At 39.1% G+C, this 17,683-nt stretch overlaps 1 protein-coding gene across 1 annotated transcript; it reads left to right on the top strand.

The window, feature by feature from the left end:
* Window positions 1–9,719: 9,719 nt before the first annotated feature.
* LOC125111492 (olfactory receptor 491-like) lies at window positions 9,720–10,658 on the top strand. The gene has a single exon (XM_047753447.1). The coding sequence runs from the start codon at window positions 9,720–9,722 to the stop codon at window positions 10,650–10,652; it is 933 nt and encodes a 310-aa protein (XP_047609403.1). The 3' UTR covers window positions 10,653–10,658.
* Window positions 10,659–17,683: the final 7,025 nt, after the last annotated feature.

Raw genomic sequence — 17,683 nt, 5'->3', positions numbered from 1 at the left:
CAAAGAGATTTGTAACAAGGGAACAGGGGAAAAAACTGGAGAAAAACTAATGAAAAATATATAAACAACTTAGCAGGTAAAGAATTCAAAGCAAGAGTAATAAGAATGCTAACAGAAATAGAGATAATAATAGATGAACACAGTGAGAATTTTAACAACCATATCATGTACATTGGAATATTACACACAACCCCCCCCCAAGAAAGGATAGAATTGTGACATTCTCAACAACATGATAGACTTAGAGGGTATTATGCTAATTGAAATAAGTCAGGTAGGGAAGACAAATACTATATGTTATTGCTTATATGTAGAATCTAAAAATAAAACACATGAATGAATATAACAAAACAGCAACAGACTCAGATATAGAGAACAAACATGTATAGTGGGGAGCTGGGAGGGGGAGAGGCAACAAAGCAGTAGGGGAGCAAGGGGCACCAACTACTATGTATAAAATAAATAAGATACAAATATATATTCTACAGCATAGGGAATACAGCAAATATTTTAATTAGAACTGTAAATGGAATTCAACTTATAAACACTGAATCACTATATTGCACATCTAAAACTAGTATCATATTATAAATGAGCTACACTTCAATTAAAAATTAAACTACTGTAAAGCAAAGTGATCCAGTCATACATATGTATATCTTCTTTTTCACACATTATCCTCCATCATGTTCATCACAAGTGACTAGATTTAGTTCCCTGTGCTATACAGCAGGATTTAACTGCTGATCCATTCCAAAAGCAATAGTTTGCAGCTATTAACCCCAAACTCCCAGTCCAGCCCCCTCTCTCCCCCTCCCTCTTGGCAATCACAAGGCTGTTCTCCAAGTCCATGAGTTTCTTTTCTGTGGAAACATTCATTTGTGCCTTATATTTAAATTTTTAAAGTAGAATTTAAAAAGAAAACAAGACATTTAAATGACCAACAGGAACACAAAAAAATACACACTGATAATCACTGGGGAAATGCAAACCAAAGCCACACTGAGTTATTATCTCAAACCTGTTGGAATAGCTGTCAGGAAGAGAAGAGGTAACGACTGCTGGCAAGAATGTGGAAATAAGGAAATCTTTGTGCACCACTGGTGGAAATGGAAGTTGATATTAAAAAAAAACACACTATGAAAAACCAGTATAGAGGTCCCTCAAAAAATTACTCGTAGAACTCTATATGATTCAGAAAGTCTGCTTTTGGGCATATAAACAAGGAAAATTAAAAGAGGAATTTGAAGATATATCTACACTCCCACATTTATAGCAGCATTTCTCCACAATGCCCAAGAGTGAAAACAAACTAAGTGACAATCAACAGATGCATAGAGCAAAGAACTTGAAATTGATTCTGAACACAATTGGTCAATAGAGAAGTACAAATTAAAAGAGTTAATGTTACGCACATACTAGAAGTTTTTTTTTTTTGTTTTGTTTTGTTTTTTTTTTTTTTTTTTTTGCTTTTTAGGACCACACCTACAGCAATGCTCAGACCCACTGAGCAAAGCCAGGGATCAAAATGTGTCCTCATGGATACTAGTTAGATTTGTTTCCACTGAGCCATGACAGGAACTCCAGAAGAGTTGTTGTTTTTTTTTTTTTTAACTGACAATACCAAGTGCTAGAAAGGACACAAAGCAAACAGAACTAAATAAAATACTGGCTGGAATGCAAAATGGTGCAGCCATTTGAAAAACAATTTTGCACGTTTTAGGAAACAAATGCTAACCATACACCAGGTGATTACAATCCTAAGATTTTTGTCCAAGAGAAATAAAAACATATCCACACAAAGACTTGCATGGAGATATTCACAGAAGCTTTATTCACAATTGCCAAAAACTAGGAAATGCCTAAAGGCCCATTATTGAATGAACAGGTGAAGAAACGGTGGTATATTCATGCAGTGACTATGTTTGAGAATGTTATTACACAATTCAGACTTTCTATAACATATCCTCCACAATCTCCAGAACATCATTCAAAGTAACTGGCACATAAAAACGGATGTATAGAGCCCAAGCTCAAGACAGTAGGTTGGAAAATGGCCTGCTGCCAATTTGAATCAGTATGTGCACAATTCCTGTCACAAGGCTGGCCCAGCTGAGGTGTCAGGAGCAGCCATCTCATAGTGAGAACTCTGGTCTGAAGTACCAGGGGCAAGAACTCTGCACCCGGCACCCTATAAACAAGTTAAAATAATGAATCACAAAGGAAATGGTACAAAAGGGTTTTCCACACCAAGCCTCCAGCAACTCATCAATTACTGTTTGGGAATCCCTACCAGAGTACCGGGTCCCATGAAAATTTCCAGTCCTTCCAGCTTTGGAAAGGGGTCGGAGAGAAGACGGCAGAGTAGAAGGACTTGAGCTCACTTCCTCTCACATAAACACAAAATCACAACTAACTGTTGAACAAACACTGACAAAAAAGACTGGAACTCATCAAGGTAATAGGTTGGAAGCCAACCTCAAGGAAAGGCTGGAAACAAAAGCATAAGTTTTAATCTCAAGAAGCTTGAAAAGGAATGGACTGGGAGCTCGGAGTCAACAGATGCAAACTATTGCCTCTGGAATGGATAAGCAATGAGATCCTGCTGTGTAGCCCTGGGAACTCTATCTAGTCACTTAGGATGGAGCCTGATGGAGGATAACGTGAGAAGAAGAATGTATGTATGTATATGTGACTGGGTCACCCTGCTGTGCAGTAGAAAATTGACAGAACACTTGTAAACCAGCTATAATGGAAAAAATAAAAATCATCTAAAATAAAAAAGAAACATAAATAGAAAATTTCTCCCATAAAGAAAGAAATGTGTAACTACACTGAAAGGATTAGTAAAAGTAAAACAAAACAAAATGAAACAGTAGGAGTAATAATCACTGAAAAGGTAAAATAGCAATTATCCAAATAAGACACACAAAACGGGGCATAACTGTACATTCTGTAGGGATTAAGATGGTTACAGATAGATAGTATAAAATTTTATATCATCAAATTAGGTAAATAATGAGAAATAAATATTTTCCAGAAGAACATATTTTTTGAGACTGAAAAACATCCCTCTCATTCAGGCTCTAAAAATGAACACAGAGTAACCTAGAATCAAAGTTAGTCGAAAATGTTGTTTCTTCCAAGTGTGTGCTACATTTCCATGTAAAAATGCCACAGTGATCTAATGTTTCAGTAACTACTGCTTTCTTATCAACAAGGTACTCAAGCCTAAAATACTATTCTTATCTATAGCAGGAGATACTCAATTGCTAAATTACCATTATTTTGCGACAGCATTCAGTTTCGGATTAACCACTCCCACAGTCTCACCACAGGAACAGCAACCATTCCACAACTAAAACCCACAACCCCTAACTCCTACTCAGCAGCCTTCAGTAAGAATGCAGTCCTTTCAAAAAGCATGAGAGTTCCTACTCAGGTGCAGAGGGTTGAGGATCCAGCAGCAGCTGTAGCATAGGTTTTAAGGCCCCAAGTGTGGTCAATAATAATAATAAGAATAATAATAATAATAACAAAAGCCATGCATCTTCTCTCCAATGCTGAGAGGTGTGTGATGGTCTTTGGAGAGCCCTCCCTTACTACACTGATCCAATAAACTCGAGTATGTTGGACTATAGGTATGTTTCTGGTGGACTTTTTGCTAATCAAACTTTAACACTGAGCTTTTACATATATATATATATATATAAAATTGTGGGACAAAAATGAAAATTACTGAGATTTAAGATAATGAATATGATAGAAGCTTTCCTGAGTGTAGATAAATAAAATATATTGGAGTCAAAGTAAAAAAAGAAAGAAATTAGAGGTTAAGTTGTCCGTGGAGATACTCAAATGGTTAGAAGTTGTCCTTGCTGATGACAAAGGTAGAGATGGAGAGACGATGTGGGATGCAGGAGCGCAAGTCCTCAGGGCATGAGGAATAGCAGGGAGCTCAATGGGGCAGACAGCAGGTGCTGTAGCTGGAGTGTCATGAACCTCAAAAGTGAAGGATTTGGGACTGAGGAGGAAAAAGAATATTTTGCAAAAGGTGACAGGGCTCCTTCCAACTCGGATGAATGTGTCTGGTGAGTGTTGATCAGAGACGACACATCCAGGCACTTTCTCCTATTTGTCTCGTGTTTGAAACACATCACTAACTCCGGATACCTTTTCCAGATAATTATATGCTACCCCATTTAAGTCTCATGACCAGCCTATGAGATACCAATCCTTAACTCCACTCTATGGATCATGAACCTGACTCTCCAAGAGGGTAAACTATTTTCCTGACCTCATATACCTCAAACTGAACCCAGGTCTCCTGAATACAAAGGCCACGCCTAATATTGCTCAGACTCTTTTTACAGGAAGGATCACTTTCCCAAAAGCCCCCATGGATCAGTGATTTGGGGGAAGATCATACAACTAGGACCACTGAAAACATTAAATAAGGAAAACTAAAATACAAAAGCATAAATACAATTTTTAAATTATTGAAGCCAACCGACATTCTCAAAATTTGTAACAGTGCTTAAGAGCTCCTTCCAGTTTCTGTCTTTGCTGCATACCAGACCGATGACAAACACTTTGAGAACCAGCACCCATCCTTGGGACACGCTTTGAGTGACAGGGGACTGGGCTTCGTGTCTGCTGCCTGGCTCCTGTTACGCCACGGCTTTCCCCACTACCTGATGTCCTCAGTGAAAGGAACTCTTTTGTTTACACAGGTATAATCAGAGCACAGACAACACTGACGCTGGTCCCAAACTCCAGACAACTTTCTAGTCCAAGAACACTTTCTCCAAGTCTCTCCACAAAGTGTCCCTAAGGATCTTTGCAAATACACCTTTTGTTAGAAACTGGACCGTCCACTGAAGCCACTTTAATGAGCCACGAGTCTACAAGCCATTTCTGTGGAACAAACTCAGGAATCCTCTTCTCACAGGGGAAGCAACAAAAGCCCAGGGGACTTGCCCTGTTCTATGAGCGCCTTCCTTCCCTCCCACCACACACACAGACACCCACCCTCGCCCTGGCTGAAGGTCTGTAATGGGCTCCTGGAGGAAGGGCGACAGTCGGCATTTCACCCTCTCAGCGGTTCAGTGCACAGCTACTTGTAAACATAGTGGGAAATATCTGCTCTATTAAGAGCTCTTCAGAATCCACATCAGCAGCTCTGGCTCTGAAAGGTGAGTGCAGTAGTCATGGGTCTTGTTTAAATAATTTAAAATCTGATGGCTTCATTGAGAAGTTAAAAAGAAAACAAACTCTCTCAACAACTTTTGTTCTTGACCCCTGTGGAACTGTGGCCTCAGCAAGGTTTGTACCACAGAAAGGTCCTTCTGGGCCCCAAAACCAGGCTGCTCAGGAGACCCCAGGGAAGGTGGACAGTCTGCAGCAGCCACAATCACAGTGAAGCTTGTGTAGCCACAGCCATGAACAGGAAATCAGAAAGCAATGCCCTGGTTTGGATGAGGCACAGAGGCCCGTGTCCCCTGTTGTCATCAAAAGAGACCCACCCCCTGAAGGAAAGGCTGGGGGAGAGTTAGAACCCCTGTGCCAGGTGGAGGAGCAGGAAAGGGATGTCGTGATGCAGTGAGCTAGAAAGAACCAGGGTAACCAGTGGAGAGGGAGGGAGGGACCAGAAGCAGGTGTCATATTGTGCACTGACCATGAACACCAGACCCCAGAGCTGAGACGGCATCAGACACGGTTCTCCCTGGCGTCTTTTGGATACTTGAAAAAGCTCCTGACATGTATTGAAAGAAAAATTCTCTTACACTTCTCAAAAAATTTTCAATAATTGAAAATCTTTCAGCACTTTATAGTCAAGAAAAATATTAAAATGTTTCTTAGCTCTGATGTGTATGAGTAAACACCTCTGAGTATTTTGTAGATATCATTTCTCTTAATCTCACAACAATGCTGCATTACAAGGACAGTTATTCCCATTTTACAAACGGAAAGAACTGGGAGTGAGAGAGATTGAAGGGTCAGGTGTCAATTAAAATACTGACCCCTGGGAGGCCCAGGATCTGCATCTTCTGTCTCTAGACTCCATGATGCTGTGAGCACAGTCTGAAGCCCACAGTGAAGGCAGGGTTAGCCCCACTGAACTCTGCTTGGGTCAGAGGGCAAAGAGCACATATGCTGCTCAGCACTTGGCCCCATTCCTCAGACCTGAGCCTGTTGAGACGCTGACAAGGAGAATGGTGTGGGATCTGAAAAGCAGGTCACAGGTGGAATGGCCAAAGGATCCATGGGGGCTTACTCTTGGAAAAGGGAAGGCAGTAGGTGTGTGCTGGCTGTAATCAAATATTTCAGTGTTTTGATGTAGAAAGGAGATGCTTTGGGCCATTGAAGTCATGGAGGATCAAGCAGTAACTTAAAAACAGATTTTTTTTTTATAATAGAGTGAGTTTGCTAGCATCCATGGCAATAAGCATGCCTGTCACTCAATGAACTTAATGAAGATTAATCAGAGGACATCCTTTAATTGGCTGTGGGTCCTCAGCTTTTTGTTCGTTATGCCTCTCAGTTCATTCTGTCAAAAAACTAAGCCCCACCACTGGAAATACTAAATGTTTTCTTATTCTGAATTAAGAAAGTTTTTAGCTTCTTAAGAAATTAAGACATTTTGAAGTCATTTGAATTTATATTTACCGCTTATATTAAATGTTTAAATTTTAAGAATTGAGATAATGCTGTTAGCAGAAAATTGTCTTCTATGAAAATTAGAACCAATAACACTAAGTAGGAAATGTTAATGCCATGTTACATGAATCTTAAAAGCACAAGCTGAAGGAAGTTTATATAGGGAGATACGTTTTAAACGTAATTAGGGATGTATTATGAAGCTCCACGATTACCGTACCAGGAAGATGGATAATCTTCAGTTATGAAGATTATTAAGGAAATTGAGAAATATTTCATTGATAAAACTAAGTGAAAATGTAAATTACAAAATGTAACATATAACATGATAATATATCAATACATTTACATATGCCTTGAAGTTAAAATAAATCAAAATGGATTATAATAATTGTTAAAGTTGATTTTTAGATGTCTCACTTTTAATTATGCACAAAAAATTAAAAGTAAATACATTTGTAAAAATGTATTTGTAAATCTAGAATTTACCTACAGGGATTGAGATTTACCTGAAATTAGTGGAAAGAAAAAGTGTGCGTAAATGGAATTTTCAAATCACGAAAAAAATACTCAGTTTAACTTTTTTCACTTTATAATTTTTGAAACAAACATTTTAAAATTATTTTGATACTTCTATTTTCTCATTCTGATCAATATAACTTTGTTTTGTAATTTTTGCTGAAATTTTAGTATGCCCTGAAACTATTGCATTGGATGATAGTAATTTTTGTGTCTTCCCTTAATATTTATCATTAACCTTTCTCAAGCCTGCTTCATAACAGAGGAACTTTGCATTTGCTGCAACAAAATAGCCAAATATGGGGAAAGTATTAATACTTTAATGAAACTGGAATCAAGAGCTCAACCAAACAATGAACATAATTTAGAACTTCAGTTTAGTATTTTCATTATTGCAAACAATGATATTTGTGGATACTTGTAACTTACAGCACAGAATAGGCTTCTTTTGTATTATTCCTTAAAAATACCTAGGAATGTGCCACAGTTTGTAATGTTATACTCCTTGTGCTTTATATAATTTGTGGGATTACAACAGTTCCAATGGTTAAAAGCTGTAAATAGTCTTATGCCCCAAAATTAGTGAGTGATTAAATTAAGATCTGGTCACTCCATGCATTAGCAGGCAGATCTCAAAAACTCTGTTGGTAAGGAATTGTTATGTGCTAAAAAATTTTATATTGAAATGCACATTAAAAATAGCAGCATTAAATTTTATCTGCAATGTTATAAAAGTTGTGATACACACCAATTTTAAAATTCCCGGAAATAAATCACCAAATTTATGTTGACTTGTATGGTAGTTGTCAGATTAGAGAGGGATGTTTCTTTTGAATTTTCAAGTGATTTTTCAGAAATGTGATGATAGGACTTTCGTTTAGAAACAGCACAAGCCGTCATTTTACTGCTACTGCTCTGACAGACCTTCTATACAGTAATGACATAGTCAGTGTCTTCTCTACACAGTCTGGTTTTTCTGGACAGGAGACCTAATTATATTCACCTCGTTCCCCACAGAATAGTCATTGCACTAATCACACATTTACTCATTTAACTAGTTTTTTCAGCACATTCATCCCCAAGCACTAGTTATTTGTGATAAAGGAATAAAACACACCATTGTTAAGGAGAATATATATAATTTGGAAAAATGAAAAGTGATCATGCATAAAACATCAGAAACCATTGCCCAATATGGACAATGGCAATCTAGACATCTTCAAAGCATAATGTCAACACAAAGGAAAGTTATCTGATTAACCCAGAAGGCAGAGAAGGCTTTGCAGAGAAATTAACATAAAGGATGAGTGGAGGTCACCTAGGGTAGTGATGGTGGGAGGTTGGGGCCAGAAAGAGTAGAGCGCAGGGTGTGGGCTCTAAATGGCTCGGGAAGGTTGGATCAGCGCAGGGGTAGGATGGGACCATCCCAAGCGACAAGCAAAGAGTCACACGCAGGAGGGACCTCAGAATGTGTACACTGTGCTGTGCTCAAGAGGTTAGGGTTCATCCTGCAGGCTGGAGAAAGTGCTGAAAGAAATAAAGAATCCTTGGGCATCACCTGCTCTTTGCTTTGGCAAGAGATCAGTCTGGCAGATGTGATAAGGACACAAGAATGAAGGGAGGGAGGCAAACAGATAAAGAAAATAAAGAGGAAAAATGACCAGGATCTCAACCAAAGTAGGGGCACTAGCAATAGAAGTGAGGAGATGAATAAATAAAATTGGGAGGTAAACTGTAGGTAGTATCAATAGGATTGTATTAGATGCAGTACAATGGGAGGAAGGCTAGGATCACTCCCATGTTTCAGACACGAGTGTTGGGGTGGATTTGGTGTCACCCCACAGACACAGCACATAGGCAGAGTGGTCCAAGGAAAGGATGGTTTGGTATGAGAGGCTGAATCTGAGCTATCTGTGGGATTTCCACCTAGAAACCCAAGAGTAAAAGTGAAACAATAAATATGGACCTTGGGAGAGAGATTTGCCTAGAAGTCAAGTTTGGAGGGGTGTTTTAAAATAAATATTACAGGGAGAAAACAATATAATAGAAGTCAAGGAGAGTGAGGGTGAACCATTCTTCTTTTATGGAAAAAGGAAAGAGACACATACATAGAAAAAAAATCACCTACTGTAACATGTTTACAGGCTGGGCAGAGGAAGGAATCACTGTGAATGAGTCTGAGGAACAGCCAAAGGAAACTAGAAATGCAGAACACGAAAGCATAAAAGGAGTTCCCGTCGTGGCGCAGTGGTTAACGAATCCGACTAGGAACCATGAGGTTGCGGGTTCGGTCCCTGCCCTTGCTCAGTGGGTTAACGATCCAGCGTTGCCGTGAGCTGTGGTGAAGGTTGCAGATGCGGCTCAGATCCCGTGTTGCTGTGGCTCTGGCGTAGGCCGGTGGCTATAGCTCCGATTAGACCCCTAGCCTGGGAACCTCCATGTGCCGAGGGAGTGGCCCAAGAAATAGCAAAAAGACAAAAAAAAAAGCATAAAAAAGTGAATATTCCCATTTTCCTCAACAGGACTAATTCCCAGGAGAGATGGAGGCTGGAAACCACAGCAGGGTGACAGAGTTCATCCTTTTGGGGCTCACGGAGGACCCTGTGCTTGGTGTCATCTGCTTTGTGATATTTCTAGGCATCTATGTTGTCACCTTGGTAGGCAATGTCAGCATAATTGCTTTGATAAGAAGCTGTGCGCAGCTTCACACCCCCATGTACCTCTTTCTTGGCCATTTGGCTTTTGTGGACAGTGGTTGTTCCACATCCGTCACACCTGTGATGCTTATAGGATTCTGTAGACAAGGAGTGGCCATCACCACTGCTGGCTGTGAGGCCCAGCTCTGTTTTGTGGTCTTCTTCGGGACAGCCGAGTGCTTCCTATTGGCCGCCATGGCCTATGACCGCTATGTGGCCATCAGCTTGCCCCTGCTCTACTCCACCCACATGTCCCCAAGAGTCTGTGTCCTCTTACTGGGAGCTTCCTATCTGGGTGGGTGTGTGAATGCTTGGACATTTGCTAGTTGCTTGTTGAGTCTGTCCTTCTGTGGACCAAATCAGATAGACCACTTTTTCTGTGATTTCTCCCCTTTGGTGAAACTTTCCTGCTCAGAAGTCTCTGTTCTTGAAATTCTCCCTTCCATCTCCTCTGGGTCCATCCTTGTTGTCACAGGGTTTGTCATAGCTCTCTCTTACATCCGCATCCTCTTCACCATCCTGAAGATGCGCTCCACTGAAGGAAGACACAAGGCCTTCTCCACCTGCACATCCCATCTCACGGCCGTTACGCTCTACTATGGAACTATCACCTTCATTTACGTGATGCCCACGTCCAGCTACTCCACTGGCCAGAACAATGTGGTGTCTGTGTTCTACAGTGTGGTGATCCCCATGCTGAACCCCCTCATCTACAGCCTGAGGAACAGAGATGTAAAGGAGGCCCTGAGGAAGGCAACTGTTAGGATATATTATTAGGTTCCATTTTTAGCATTTCACATATCCTATAAAGTCTTTTGGTTTTGGGTTTTTTTTTTTTACCATTATCACACTTAAGACAACAAATGCTGCCTCATGGATTGCTTGAATTGAAGTCAGAATATTTCTAATCATTGCTTTTATACACTTGTAAACCAATTGGGAGATACTTTCAAATCAGTAATAAAGATAGTAATAATTTTCACCATTATGTTAACATTTGCAGGTGCCTAGGACTGTTTACTTTAGCAAATAATACTTTATACTTACTATGTGCCAGACCCCATGCTAAGCACTTTGTTATATTAACTGGTTCATTTCTCACAAAAACCCTGTGAAGTAGTACTATTATTTCTACTTTACAAATGAATCACCTGGGGTCACAGAGACATGTAGATATCCAAAATCATGCAGCTAGGAAGTTGTGGGACCAAGGTCTGAATCCAGAAAGTCTGGGTCCAAACCACTATGCCTCTTCTTTTAGTTTTCACAGCAAATTGATGATGCCGGTATTTTCATTTACTTCAATTGACAGAGGAAACCACCAATCTTAGAGAGATTCTGGAGGGCTGTGGACTCAAGTGCTCTGAATCCAAGCACTTGATATACACTATAACATACAATCAGTCCAGTGACTTCAGCACCATTACCGAACTACAGGGGTTTTGAGCAGGGGAAGCAAGCCTAAGCTGTTCTTTGAATCAGTCTGGGTTGTGAAGCATCCAAAACAAGGATGAGAATGGGAAAACTGGATTGATTTCCATCTACAGGAAATCAGGTATGGATACCACAATCACATGAATTGCCTAAAATTATATCCAAATTTAAACACATGTTAAAAAAAATACTCCTTTTTGGTGAAATGTCATCTTCCTTATTTGTAGGGATTAAAAAGTGTATCTTCAGTTACTGTATTTTGCGTCTTTTTTTTTTGTTTAAGTTTTATATCTTGCATCTCTTTGCTCAGTGTTTCCTGTAAATTATCCATCTTTGTCTTCAGTTTATTTCCAATGTCTTGCATCATCTTCTGCATCAACAATCTAAAGTCTTTTGCCTGGAGGCTGAGAATCTCCTGATCAGTTAGCTGATTTTCTGGGGTTTTTCTTTCTCCCTCATAGTTTTGGAAGTCCTAGCCACAGCAATCAGACAAGTTCTCTGTCTTTTCATTTTTATAGGTTTTTGATGTGGTGGCCTTTTTACAGATAATAGAGCTGTAGCCTCTCTTACTTCTGGTGTCTATACAATAACTGAAATAAAAAATTCACTAGAAGCAGCTAACAGCAGAAAACAGGAGGCAGAAGAACAAATAAGCAAGATGGCAGACAGATTAGTGGAAATTACAGATGCAGAACAGAAAAGAGAAAAAGATTGAAAACAAATGAATAGAGTCTCAGAGAACTCTGGGACAATGTTAAACGGACGAACATCTATATTATAGGGGTGCCAGAAGGAGAAGAGAGAGAGAAGGGGACAGAAAAAATATTCCAAGCAATAATAGCCAAAAACTTCCCTAATGTCAGAAAGGAACCACTCATTCAAATCCAGAAAATGCAACGAGTACCATATCAAATAAACCCAAGAAGGAATACTCTGAGACACATATTAATCAAAGAGACCAAAATTAAAGACAAAGAGAAAATATTGAAAGCAGCTAGGGAAAAGAAACAAATAACATACAAGGGAACCCCAATAAGGTTATTGCAGATTTTTCAGAAGAAACTCTGCAGGCCAGAAGGGAGTGGCATGATATACTTAACGTAATGAAAGGAAAAAACCTCCAACCAAGATTTCTTTACCCAGAAAGGCTCTCATTCAGATGGGAAAGAGACATCAAAAGCTTCAAAGACAGGAGTTCCCATTGTGGCGCAGTGGTTAACGAATCCGACTAGGAACCATGAGATTGCGGGTTCGGTCCCTGCCCTTGCTCAGTGGGTTAACGATCCGGCGTTGCCGTGAGCTGTGGTGTAGGTTGCAGACGCAGCTCGGATCCCGCGTTGCTGTGGCTCTGGCGTAGGCCGGTGGCTACAGCTCCGATTCAACCCCTAGCCTGGGAACCTCCATATGCCGTGGGGAGCGGCCCAAGAAATAGCAACAACAACAACAAAAGACAAAAGACAAAAAAAAAAAAAAGCTTCACAGAGAAGCAAAAGCTAAGAGAATTCAGCAACACTAAACCAGCTTTACAACAAATACTAAAGGAACTTCTCTAGGAAGAAAGGGAATATGTATGTGTGTATGTGTATATGTATATATATATGTGTGTGTGTGTATATATATATATATATATATATATATATATATATATATATATAAAACTGGATCACTTTGCTGTATAGCAGGAATTGGCACAACTATAAATCAACTATACTTTTTTTTTTAATTTTAGGGCTGCACTGGCAGCATATGGAGATTCCCAGGCCAGGGGTTGAATCAGAGCTGCAGCTGCCAGCCTAACCACCACCACAGCCACCCCAGATATGAGCCGTGTCTGCAACCTACACCACAGTTCCCGGCAAGGCCAGAGCCTTAACCCACTGAGTGAGGCCAAGGATCGAACTTGTGACCTCATGTTTTCTAGTCACATTTGTTTCTGCTGAGCAATGACAGGAACTCCTCATTTTATTTCTGATAAAAACCCTTCAGAAAGTGGGCATAGAGGGACCCTACCTCAACATAATAAAGGCCATAATTGACAAACCCACAGCAAACATCATTCTCAATGGTGAAAAGCTGAAAGAATTCCTGCTGAGATCAGGAACAAGACAAGGATGTCCGCTCTCGCCACTACTCTTCAACATAGTTTTGGAAGTCCTAGCCGCAGCAATCAGACAAGTAAAAGAAATAAAAGGAATCCAAATTGGAAAAGAAGAAGTAAAACTACCCCTATTTGAAGATGACATGATACTATACCTAGAGAATCCTAAAGACTCTACCAGAAAACTGTTAGAGCTCATCCACAAATTTGGCAAAGTCGCAGGGTGCAAAATCAATACACAGAAATCAATGGCATTTCTATATACTAACAATGAAAGAGTAGAAAAGAAAATTAGGGACGCAATCCCATTTACCATCGAATCCAAAAGAATAAAATACCTAGGAGTAAACCTACCTAAAGAAACAAAAGACCTATACTCTAAAAACTACAAGCCACTGATGAAAGAAATCAAAGATGACACAAATATGTGGAAAGATATACCATGCTCGTGGATTGGAAGAGTTAATATTATCAAAATGACTATGCTACCTAAGGCAATCAACAGATTCAATGCAATCCCTATCAAATTACCAAGGACATTTTTCACAGAACTTGAACAAAATATTTTAAAGTTTGTTTGGAAGCACAAAAGACCCAGAATAGCCAAAGACATCCTGAAAAAGAAAAATGGAGCTGGAGGAATCAGGCTCCTGGACCTCAGACTATACTACGAAGCAACAGTCATCAAAACCGCATGGAACTGGCACAAAAACAGAAATATAGATCAGTGGAACAGGATAGAAAGCCCAGAATTAAACCCACGCACCTACAGCCAACTCATCTATGACAAAGGAGACAAGAATATACAATGGAGAAAGGACAGCTTGTTCAATAAGTGGTGCTCAGAAAACTGGACAGCCACATGGAAAAGAATGAAATTAGAACACTCCCTAACACCATACACAAAAATCAACTCCAAATGGATTAAAGACCTATATATAAGACCAGACACTGTTAAACTCTTAGAGGAAAACATAGGCCAAACACTCTCTGACATAAACAACAGCAACATCTTCTCAGATCCACCTATCAGGGTATTGACAATAAAAACAAAAATAAACAAATGGGACCTACTCAAACTTCAAAGTTTCTGCACAGCAAAGGAAACCCCAAACAACACAAAAAGACAACCCACAAAATGGGAGAAAATCTTTGCAAGTGAATCAACTGACAAGGGATTCATCTCTGAAATTTATAAACACCTTCTGCAACTCCATACCAAAAAAACAAACAACCCCATCCAAAAATGGGCAGAAGATCTAAACAGACAGTTCTCCAAAGACATACAGATGGCCAAGAAAAGATGGTCAACATCACTCATTATTAGAGAAATGCAAATCAAAACTACTAGGAGGTACCACCTGACACCAGCCAGAAAGGCCATCATCAAAAAGTCTACAAACAAGAAGTGCTAGAGAGGGTGTGGAGAAAAAGGAACACTAGTACACTGTTGGTGTGATTGTAAATTGGTGAAGCCACTGTGGAAAGCAGTATGGAGATGCCTCAGAAAACTAAACATAGAACTCCTTTTTGATCCAGCAATCCCACTCCTGGGCACCTATCCAGAGAAAACCACGATTCGCAAAGACACATGTACTCCGATGTTCATTGCAACACTCTTTGCAATAGCCAAGACAGACGATATGTTCACTTTAAGCACTTACTATTCAATATTTCTTACAACACATTACAAAAATATTTACTCAAAATTCACTGTCAGAAAAGGGGAAATGCTGTAATTAATTCACATGCTCAGATCCATAGAAACATTTATGTTGTTTGTGTGTCTAGGTGAGAAGATACAGTGTGTGCTGTAGTCACATCTCAGCTGGTGTCTAATAGGGACCCGTGTCATGTTGGAGTTCTTTAAAAACCTTGTGTACCATTGTCACCATCTTCTGCGTATTTCTAAAGACAGCTTTTTCTAAAAAAGTAGAAAAGACTGGGAAGAAAGTAGATAAAGCTACGAGGGCCTAGAAATGTTCATCCACTTGAAAAAATGTAAGTAATAAAGTTCATAAAGATGAATAAATCAAAGGAAAATCTTGTCTACGTCCATATGCCAGCTCTTGAGCCTATCATTCCTTATGCATGAAGAAGAGGAGCCGAATCTTCAACAGAAATTTTATACCTTTGAAAAAGTTATTTCTGTTGCAAGGACAACAAGAGGACAGACAAGAACATCACATTAAAATGTAATTTCAAGAGCAGTATTAGTTATCAAGGGCTGTATAGTGCAAGCAAAAGAAATGAAAATAGGTCTCCATTTTGAGGTTTTTTGGGTAATTGTTAGTCTAATTGCTCCTCTGTGGCTTACATGTTAGTTCCTAGCTATCCAGTTTCAGATTTTTGAGTACCAAGGAGAAACTACGGCCCGCCCACTGAACTCACACATGAAGAAACCTTAGGCACCTATCCTTTCACTCTTTGACAGGGACGGCATTGAATCTGTAGATGGCCTCGGGTAGTAGAGTCTTTTTGACAATATTGATTCTTCCAATCCAAGCGCATGGTATGTCTTTCCATCTGTTTGTGTCCTCTTTGATTTCTTTCATCAGTGCATTATAGTTCTCAGAGTACAGGACTTTTGTCTCTGTAGGTAGGTTTATTCCTAAGTATTTTATTCTTTTTGACACAACTGTAGGTGGGATTGTTTCCCTAATTTCTCTTTCTGGTCTTTCATTGTTAATATATAGAAATGCAGTCAATTTCTGTGTATTAATTTTGTGTCCTGTGACTTTGCCAAATTCATAGATGAGCTCTAACAGTTTTCTGGTAGCATCTTTAGGATTTTCTAGGTATAGTGTCATGTCATCTGCAAATAGTGATTGTTTACTTCTTCCTTTCCAACTTGTATTCCTTTTATTTCTTTTTCTTCTCTGATTGCCATGGTTAGAACTTCCAAACTATGTTAGGAATAGTAGTAGAGACAGCAGACATTCTTGTCTTCCTCCTCATCTCGGAGGGAGTTTTTTCAGCTTTTCACCATTGAGAATGATGTTAGCTGTGGGTATGTCATATACGGCCTTTAGTACGTTGAGTGAGGTTCCCTCTATGCCCACTCTCTGAGGTTTTTATCAGCAATACAGTACCACTAACTATAGTCATCAAGCTGTACATTACACCCCCAGGACTTATTTTATAACTGGAAGTTTGTACATTTTGACTGCCATCTTGCCATCACACCCTTATCTTTGGCCAGTCTGTTTTCTGTATCTATGAGCTCAGCATTTCATTTGTTTACTTTAGATTCCACAGAGTGAGATCATACAGTGTTTGTATTTCTTTAACTTTTCTCTTAGCATGATGTCCTCAAGGTCTATTCATGTTGTCTTGAATGACAAAATCTCCTTCTTTTTTTGGTTGAGTGACTGAATAGTAATTCCACTGTTTATATTCACCACAGCTTCTTTACCCCATCATCCGTTAACAGACCATTAGGTTTTCCATGTCTTGGCTGTTAAAAATAAGGCCACAATGAACATGGGTATGCGGACATCTTGTTGAGTTAGTGATTTATTTTCTTAGGTTAAATATCCAGAAATAAAGTTGCTGGATCATATGTTAATTGTATTTTAAATTTTTGAGGAAATGTCATACTCTTTTCCCTAGTGGCTAAACCAATTTGTATTCCCAAATTGTGTTCCCTTTTCTCTTTATCCTTGCCAACATTTGTTATCACTTGCCTTCTTGATGACAGGCATTTTAACAGGTATGATTTGGCATCTGATTGTGGTTTTCACTTTTATTTCTCTGATGATTAATGAGGTTCAACATCATTTCATGTACCTCTTGGCTACCTGTATATCTTCTTTGGAAAAATGTCTATGCAGGTCATCCGTCCATTTTTTAATCAGTTGTTTGGGTTTTTTTTTCTTTTTGCTATTAAGGTGTAGGAGTTCCTTATATATGTTGGACACTAGCCCCTTATCAGAAATATGATTTGAAAATTTTTTTCCCATTCAGTATGTTGCCTTTTCATTTTGTTAACAGTTTCACTTTCTGTGCAAAAGATTTATAGTTTGATGTAGTCTCATTTTTTTTTTTTTTTGCTTTTCTTGCCTTTGATTTTGGTGTCAAATCCAAAAAAAATGTTAAGACCAACGTCATATAGCTTACTCCTTTGTTTTCTTTTAGGAGTTTTATGGTTTCAGGTATTACTTTTAATCCATTTTGAGTTAATTTTTAAGTATAGTCTAAGAGAATAGTCCAGTTTTATTCTTTTGCATGTGCCTGTTTAGTTTTCCCAAGACCATTTATTGAAGAAACTGTCCTT

Source organism: Phacochoerus africanus, chromosome 11 (genome assembly GCF_016906955.1).
Source record: "Phacochoerus africanus isolate WHEZ1 chromosome 11, ROS_Pafr_v1, whole genome shotgun sequence".
Lineage (NCBI taxonomy): Eukaryota > Metazoa > Chordata > Mammalia > Artiodactyla > Suidae > Phacochoerus > Phacochoerus africanus.
This window is presented reverse-complemented; position numbering and strand designations above follow the sequence as displayed.